At 39.4% G+C, this 9,128-nt stretch overlaps 1 protein-coding gene across 1 annotated transcript in view; it reads left to right on the top strand.

Annotated features, from left to right (window-relative positions):
* Positions 1-9,128, top strand: part of MACF1 (microtubule-actin crosslinking factor 1) — a 446,661-nt gene that overhangs the window by 367,571 nt on the left and 69,962 nt on the right. The window contains exons 52-55 of the mRNA XM_011955644.1: positions 3,499-3,660; positions 3,855-4,025; positions 4,857-5,023; positions 8,867-9,026. Of these exons, the coding sequence (XP_011811034.1) occupies positions 3,499-3,660; positions 3,855-4,025; positions 4,857-5,023; positions 8,867-9,026 (660 nt within the window). The remainder of the gene's footprint in view (positions 1-3,498; positions 3,661-3,854; positions 4,026-4,856; positions 5,024-8,866; positions 9,027-9,128) is intronic.

Here is a 9,128-nt window from a genome sequence, read left to right as displayed (position 1 = left end):
TTCTTTCTTTCTTTCTTTCTTTCTTTCTTTCTTTCTTTCTTTTCTTTTCTTTCTTTCTTTCTTTCTTTCTTTTCTTTCTTATGGAGTTTCTCTCTTGTTGCCCAGGCTGGAGTGCAGTAGCATAATCTTGGCTCACTGAAACCTCCTCCTCCCGGGTTCAAGTAATTCTTGTGCCTCAGCCTCCCAAGTAACTGGGACTACAGGCGTACACTACCATGCCTAGCAAATGTGTGTGTGTGTGTGTGTATTTTTAGTAGAGATGAGGTTTTGCCATGTTGCCCAGGCTCCTGACATCTGGCAGTCTGCCTGCCTTGGCCTCCCAAAGTGCCAGGATTACAGGCATGAGCCACTGTGCCTAACCTATTTTACTTTTCTGTATCATTTATAATGCTATCCAGTAGGACTTGCTGCCAAGATGGAGATGTTCTCTATCTGTGGTCCAGTTGAGTAACTGGACTTTGACCATGTGAAATGTGGCTAGTGGGTCTGAGGAACTGGATTTTAAATTTAATTTAAATGTCAATGTGTAACTGCTGGCTGTCATGTTGGAAAGCACAGAAAGAATTTAAATGTCAGTTGTAGAGTGAGATAGGATTTGGTTATTGAATAAAAGGGGGCCCTGTAATGTGGACTTGACATCTTCCCTCCATACTTTGGCTTTCTGCCTTCTTTGCCTTTTCATTCCTTCACCTTCACCACCATCATTTTATTGTACCAAAAGCAACTTTAAACTTGGGATGTTTTTCCTGTCTCTAATCTGATTTTTCTTCAGCAGAAACATCTTTAATGCTACAGAATGGAATTATAGCAGTTGTTTTTTCTGGGAACCATGTTGTTGGAGAAATAGTCATTTTAAATGAACTGCTTTGTAATGTTGCATAAGAAAATATGGTATAATCAAATTATAGTAAAAACTGAAGTGCACTCATAATTACTTTTATAACCTTCCTTTTTCAGTGTTCCCTGGGGCTTTTCCTCTCTGGTAATCTTAGCCAGCCATAGACCATTCTTTCTAGAATCAGTTTCCTAATACTAGTGTGGTCTGTGGTCTCATATTGACCAAATTTGGTCTTACTCAAACTTATCGTTTTCTTTTATATTATTTTTGTCCTCTTCCATTTTCTGTCATCCTCTGGCCTTAATTGACTCACCTAGCTCATGGAAGAAAAAGGAAGGGAAATAAATCTAGGCTAGTGAAATATGGCTGGTTCTATCTCTCTGATAACTGAGAGAAACCCAATTTTTTTTATTTTTTATTTTTATTTTATTTTTTTTTTTTGAGACGGAGTCTCACTCTGTCGCCCAGGCTAGAGTGCAATGGCACGATCTCTGCTCACTGCTGCAACCTCCGCCTCCTGAGTTCAGGCAGTTCTCCTGTCTCAGCCTCCTGAGTAGCTGGGATTACAGGCGCGTGCCACCACATCCGGCTAATTTTTATATTTTTAACAGAGACAGGGTTTCACCATGTTAGTCAGGCTGGTCTCAAAACTCCTGACCTCGTGATCTGCCCGCCTCAGGTTCCCAAAGTGCTGGGATAACAGGCATGAGCCACCGCACCCGGCCAAGAAACCTGATCTTAGGGACAAATTTTTTTTTTTTTTTTTTTTTTTTTTTTTTTTTTTTTTTTTTTTTTTTTTTTTTTTTTTTTTTTTTTTTTTTTTTTTTTTTTTTTTGGTGAGACAGAGTCTTGCTCTGTTGCCCAGGCTAGAGTGCAGTGGCGCTATCTCGGCTCACTGCAAGCCTCGCCTCCCAGGTTCACGCCATTCTCCTGCCTCAGCCTTCTGAGTAGCTGAGACTACAGGCGCCTGCCACCACGCCTGGCTAAGTTTTTGTATTTTTAGCAGAGATGGGGTTTCACCGTGTTAGCCAGGATGGTCTCGATCTCCTAACCTCGTGATCTGCCCCCGCTCAGCCTCCCAAAGAGCTGGGATTATAGGCATGAGCCACTGCAGCCGGCCCCTTCATACTCTTAATGTGGCAGAAGTACCATTCTCTTCTGACCCTTTTCATTTCCTTTTAGACATGTCTAAAGCATAATGGAGCTTAACTGTAGTAGAGCCAAGTATACACATTACTTGTTATATATATTCACATTGTTTTAAAATTCTGTTGTACCATGGTAAACATGGATAATACAGTATCATTTTTGAGCAGTTTTTTAAATGTAAATCTCATCAGATAAGAATCTGTATCTTATTCAGAGTGTGTGTCTGAAGTTATTAAGGACATTTCCCAATGTTACTGGCCCATTTCCCTTTGTAATCAGAGGACTTCTGTTTCAAGATTATTGCTGTGTGTGGTCTGTGGCTCTTGATCAGAATGAAGTTAAACGGCCACAGGGGGATTAAGCTATGAGGTTGGCGTTTTTCACACTGTTAATATGTTTTGACTAATTGAGTTATTAGTCCTAGTCAGAGAGGAGCATTTCTTATTAGTGGTCAGTTAAGGCTATTCCCCAAGGGATATTTCATCGTAAATACTAGTCATTTGGTATCATTCTTCCCTTTTAGGAAGAAGTATACATTGTACTTACTTGTACAGCATTTTGGGGTTGATGCTTTTCTATTCTCCATGGCTTGTTGCATTAAAAATTAAGCAACAGGCCAGGCGCGGTGGCTCACGCCTGTAATCCCAGCACTTTGGGAGGCCACAGCGGGCGGATCACAAGGTCAGGAGATCGAGACCATCCTGGCTAACACGGTGAAACCCCATCTCCACTAAAAATACAAAAAAATTAGCCAGGCATGGTGGCGGGCGCCTGGAGTCCCAGCTACTTGTAAGACTGAGGCAAGAGAGTGGTGTGAACCCAGGAGGTGGAGCTTACAGTGAGCTGAGATCGCACCACTGCACTGCAGCCTGGGTGACAGAGGGAGACTCTGTCTCCAAAAAAAGAAAACAAAAAAATTAAGCAACAGATTTTTTAAAAAAAAAGAACAAAGGAAAGAGTCATTGGGTTAAAGACCTAAGTAGTGTCATAACTCTGTGGTATTACATGTCCATAGGAGAATGTATTAAAATACAAAACCACGTGTTTTCTTGATGCTTCACATGCAAATGCTTGTTCTTTCTTTTTATTCCTGGTTGTCTTTCATTAAGTCATAAATGCCCCAAGAGCCGGGCGCGGTGGCTCAAGCCTGTAATCCCAGCACTTTGGGAGGCCGAGACGGGCGGATCACGAGGTCAGGAGATCGAGACCATCCTGGCTAACATGGTGAAACCCCGTCTCTACTAAAAAATACAAAAAACTAGCCGGGCGAGGTGGCGGGTGCCTGTAGTCCCAGCTACTCGGGAGGCTGAGGCAGGAGAATGGTGTAAACCCGGGAGGTGGAGCTTGCAGTGAGCTGAGATCCGGCCACTGCACTCCAGCCTGGGCGACAGAGCTAGACTCTGTCTCAAAAAAAAAAAAAAAAAAAATGCCCCAAGAATAACCAGTCTCTGTGTGGTATAGGGAGTCTAATAGCCTTTGTATTAAATCTTTTTTGGCTTGCAATTATCTAGATGTTTCAGAAAGAACAAGTGGATCCTCTTCAGATGAAATTGCAGCAGGTGAATGGACTTGGCCAGGGATTAATTCAGAGTGCAGGAAAAGACTGTGATGTGCAAGGTTTAGAACATGACATGGAAGAGATCAATGCTCGATGGAATACATTGAATAAAAAGGTGAGTGACCATGGGGTAACAAGTGTACTGGAAACAGAAGGCATAGAAAAGAGACATCTGAATCTAAGGTTTCCCGAAACCTGAATGGAAATAAAAATTTAGCAGTTGCAATCTATAATTACTAAAAGAGGTCAGTAGTAATTTGAAAACTACTTTCTCCTTTCTCATAATGAACCTGTGTGTTCATGATACAGGTCGCACAAAGAATTGCACAGCTACAGGAGGCCTTGTTGCATTGTGGGAAGTTTCAAGATGCCTTGGAGCCATTGCTCAGCTGGTTGGCAGATACCGAGGAGCTCATAGCCAATCAGAAACCTCCATCTGCTGAGTATAAAGTGGTAAAAGCACAGATCCAAGAACAGAAGGTAAGTGAGAATGTTGGGACAGTGAACTGTAACAGCCATAGGGAGTGGTAGACAACACATTTGCTTATAGTTTAAGAAGCAATTCAGAGTTTTAGTAGAATCCTAACCTACTTTATGTCGTCCTGAAAAGTGGAAATTGATTTTTCTTTACCTTACTTAAATCTACTGGTTTACTGTGGCATATATTAGACTGAATAATTTTGCCTGTTCATGTATCCTATTTCAGTGTTCATCCACAATTTTATGTTAAAAGGTTTTTGGTGTTTTCAGGGTCAGCAGTATTCTAGATAGTGTTGTATGTCATGTACAAAGTTTTATCTATATTTTTTGTTAGTTATTTTCTATTTTAGTGCAATTTTTTCTTTTTAAAAACAATGTATCCCAAAGGAAATTTTATTTTATTTTTCTCAGCTTTATTGGTGTATAGTTGTCAAAAATTGTATATGTTTATAATTTACAATGTGATGGTTTGATATATATATATATACACACACATTGTGAAATGTTTACCGTAGTCAAGATAATTAACATATTAATCATCTCAAATGTTAACCATTTTTTAGGGCACTTTTCTCTTGGTTCAAAGGAAGTTCCCTGTTAGTCACATAATGGCAATCACTGCTCCATTTAAAAATTTAAGTGTGTGTGAAAAGTGTGTGAGTGGTGAGAACTGTGCTATATCTCCTGTTTTTGCCTCAAGAATGAAAAAAACTTCTTTTACTCAATGAAGCTTAGGATTTGGCCGATTGGTTTCTTTTGTTTTTTGTTTTTCTTCCTAGTTCAGATTTCAAAATGATCCTGTGTTACAACTTTTCATTCTCTTTATAATAGTTGCTCCAGCGGCTCCTAGATGATCGAAAGGCCACAGTAGACATGCTTCAAGCAGAAGGAGGCAGAATAGCCCAGTCAGCAGAGCTGGCTGATAGAGAGAAAATCACCGGGCAGCTGAAGAGTCTTGAAAGTAGATGGACTGAACTACTCAGTAAGGCAGCAGCCAGGTAAGACCAAAGGAATTTTGAGGAGTGGGTCAGAGGTTTGTTTTGTTCTTCGACTTACTATCACTAAAGTGCTCTTTAAGTTCTTGGATGATTCATATAGATTTTTGGAAAGTGTTTAATGGCTTAAGCTTATTTGAACTGGGATAAGATTTTAGAGATGATGCTCATAACCAGAATCACACTTAGGAAATGGTCTCCTGCATCTTCATAAATTTCCAAGAACTGGAAAACTCGTTGCTCTGTGTGGTTGTTCTGCTGTAGTATAATCATAGTTCCAAATGACAGACACAGACTCCTATAGTCCAGCCAAGTTATTTTCTGAGTTTTTGAAACAGATTTTCCCCCCCTTATGTTTATAAATAATGCTTTTGATACTTGGAATTGAAATGTGTCATATTTCTTTTCTATTAGCTTATACTAATATTAGATTTTTTTGCCTTTAGAAGCTAGTCTGTGGTTCTGTTAAATATCTGGGAATTCAAGAGATGCATGAACTTACCTCAATAAATGGTCAAAAAGACAGGCAACACATCTTCCTCCTCCAAGGAAACATTCCCTTTCTCTTTCCATAGCTATAAGTCATGCTGTCACTTGAGCTTAATAAGTCACATAGATGTCTTTACTTTTATACAGTCCCCAGTTTTAAAATTAAATACCAACTAATGAGAAATCAATAAGAGAGTTGATCATTTGTTATTGTACCCTTTACGTTTCCTAGGTAGCCTATGGCAGTCTTCAAATAATTCCCTCTTCAGTCTTTTTATGTCCACCTGCCCATGACTTGCTTATTCCTTACCTGAGTTGCAAAGTATGGCTTGCCCATGTTAGTGGAAGAAACAAAATGGAAAGAATTTGACTTACTTGTGTTTCCAGATTTGTACTGTTTCTTTTCTTTTCTCTCTGTGCATTTCCAGTAATGGTACCGTTAGCTTTCCAGTTTCCTAGGCTTAAAAACTCAACTCCATTTTTACTCTTTTTTTAAAAAAATTTTTCCTTTGTGCCTACATCTATCAGCATGCTAAATTCTATTTTACTTTACAGTTTCTTTCCTGTCCATCTGTTTCTCTAATTCCCACTCTCCCCTCAGTTCATGACTTAGGAGCTCTCACTAGTTGTATTGAGATAGCTTCTTCACTAGTCACTCTACCAGTTACCCTCGGGCCTTCCCCTTCCCATCCGCCAGCTGCAGGTGAACCTTTCTGAAATAAGCCTTTAATCATATCTTTTCAGGCTCAGAGACATTTAATTGACTCCCTGTTAAAATAAAACCTTTAGATTATGAGGCTCACGCACTGCCTGCTCTAACTAAGAAGGTGCTTAAAATAAAATCTGAACTCTAACCCACCATTCAGAGCCCTCTATTTGACCCTAACCTACCTTTCTTAGTTTCTACTCTTCTTCTCACTCCTTGTATTATAGCTGAAGTAAACTATATTCTGTTCTTTAATATCTTCTGACAGTGTCCTAACCCTGTGTCTTATTTTATGGTGTTATAATACATCTTTCATGAAATGCTTTTGTCCATCTCTCTTCTATAAAACTTTCCTTATTCCCCAAGCATGGAATAACTTTTCCTGCCTCTTCACTGCCATAACTCTTTTATCTGTACCTTGTATTATGATCATTATTTTAGGTACTTACCTTCCTGGTCCATAAACTCCTTGAAGTCATGGTTTATCTTATACATATTTTTATGACTCTTTCCTTCTACTTGTTTCCATCCTCCTAGCCTAATATAGTTTCTGGGCCAATCTTTTAAACAGAAACAAATACCAAGAGTAGATATTTGATGCTTCTAAATTATTTTTAGCTCTTCTCCCTAAAAATACCTGAAATCTTATTACAATACGTTCTTCAAATTTTCTGATTCCAAAATCAAATGAGTAAGAAAGACATAAAAATTACAGGCAATTTTTAAAAAATTAAATTCTAGTTTAATAATAATTTTTAATATTGTACATTTTAGTTGCATTGCTTGAAGATATATTTTGAAGGCTGGCATAAACAAACTAGGAAAGAAAGTTTTAGACTTAGATTGCCATTTAAAAAATGTTTTTCTTCAGCCGGACGTGGTGGCTCAAGCCTGTAATCCCAGCACTTTGGGAGGCCGAGACGGGTGGATTACAAGGTCAGGAGATCGAGACCATCCTGGCTAACATGATGAACCTCATCTCTACTAAAAAAAAAATACAAAAACCTAGCCGGGCGAGGTGGCAGGCGCCTGTAGTCCCAGCTATTCGGGAGGCTGAGGCAGGAGAATGGCGTAAACCCGGGAGGCGGAGCTTGCAGTGAGCTGAGATCCGGCCACTGTACTCCAGCCTGGGTGACAGAGCAAGACTCCGTCTCAAAAAAAAAAAGTTTTTCTTCATATTCAAACATAATTGAATTTCCAGTAATCAAAATGACAAATTTTTAAATTTAAACCACTTTTTTTTTTTTTTTGAGATGGAGTCTCGCTCTGTCGCCCAGGCTGGAGTGTAGTGGCGCGATCTCAGTTCACTGCAAGGTCCGCCTCCCGAGTTCACACCATTCTCCTGCCTCAGCCTCCTGAGTAGCTGGGACTACAGGTGCCCGCCACCACACCCGGCTAATTTTTTATATTTTTAGTAGAGACGGGGTTTCACCGTGTTAGCCAGGATGGTCTCGATCTCTTGACCTCGTAATCTGCCTGCCTCAACCTCCCAAAGTGCTGGCATTACAGGGGTGAGCCACCATGCCCGGCTAAACCACTTTTGTTAAAATAACTTTGTCAGGGCATGTCTAGCATAGGGCCTGGCGTAAATTAGGTCTTCAGTAAAGGTTTGCTGAACTTAAGTGCATCATATGCTCCCAGGCCTCTTCAGATGCCATATCTTTTAGTCTGTTTTTAGTAATTCAAAGACAACATTATGACCTTTCATTATTCATCTGTGTGCTAATACAGTTCTGTGGTTGTTTTCTTGTCTGTTCTTTGTCAGGCTGTCTCCAATATCCAGACTTCCTCCTGCCTTTGTAATTTGCTGCTTTTATTTTATAGAGTAAAACAAACCACAGGTACTTTGAAAAGAACATCTCTTAGCATCTCTATGGTCTCAGTGACAATCATGTATCCAAAGAAAAGCCAAGCTTAGTATGGATGTTATATTAAATAAGATTCCAAGTGAGATGTAAAGTCTATAGTTTTTTTGTTTTTTTGGGAGGGGAAGGGGTGCTTTTTGTATTGGCAAATTCAGCCAGCATGAGGTTTTTTGTTTGTTTCTTTTTTGTTTTTTTGCCTTAAATCTGGATTCAAAGTTATGTTCTGGGGCTTGAAATTACCAGAAACCTGACTGGATTTTGGGAAGTTGGGGAGGGGGAGAGAGTTCTAGTTCATAGGTGATATACAGTCTTTACTCTTCAGATATCTTCACTCACAAATGAAGGTAGTAGTGACAGAGAGAATGAAAACAGACACCTTTTTGCCTCCTTTAAACTCTGTTTTGGTCACATGTTCAGGTGATATATATGCTACATTCTGTTTTGATTTGGGTCAATAAGGTATAAGGAGAACATTAGAAAATTTTATTTTGCTGTTGCTACTCACCAGGTGATTGGACAAATCTTTCTTTAAGCCTTCTGAGTCAACTTTCTCTTTTATAATAGGGGGATAATTATTCTGTCCACCTTACAAGGTTATGACAGAATGAGAATAAGGTTAATGGTATGAAATCCTTTAAAACATCGAAATGCTACGTAATGTGTGTTCTGTTTACTATTGATATTTAAACTGTACCTGGAAAAGACTGTTCTTTTACTGAGTATGGTACTATTACCAGTCTTAATGTGATTTTTTTCCTGAGCAGCTTGTTCTATATATTCGTGTAGGCAAAAACAGCTGGAAGACATCCTGGTTCTGGCCAAACAGTTCCATGAGACAGCTGAGCCTATTTCTGACTTCTTATCTGTCACAGAGAAAAAGCTTGCTAACTCAGAACCTGTTGGCACTCAGACTGCCAAAATACAGCAGCAGATCATTCGGCACAAGGTAGGGAGTGGTTACAGCAAAGGGAAACAGAAAACTAGAATTAGAAATCCTAGAAATGAGTAAACTGCCTGCAGCGTTCTAGAGGATGTGTGTTTTGTGGGT

The sequence above is a fragment of the Colobus angolensis genome, unplaced genomic scaffold (genome assembly GCF_000951035.1).
Source record: "Colobus angolensis palliatus isolate OR3802 unplaced genomic scaffold, Cang.pa_1.0 Scaffold4, whole genome shotgun sequence".
Taxonomy (NCBI): Eukaryota; Metazoa; Chordata; class Mammalia; order Primates; family Cercopithecidae; genus Colobus; species Colobus angolensis.
The sequence above is the reverse complement of the archived record's forward strand: the minus strand, read 5'-3'. Positions and strand labels throughout refer to the sequence as shown.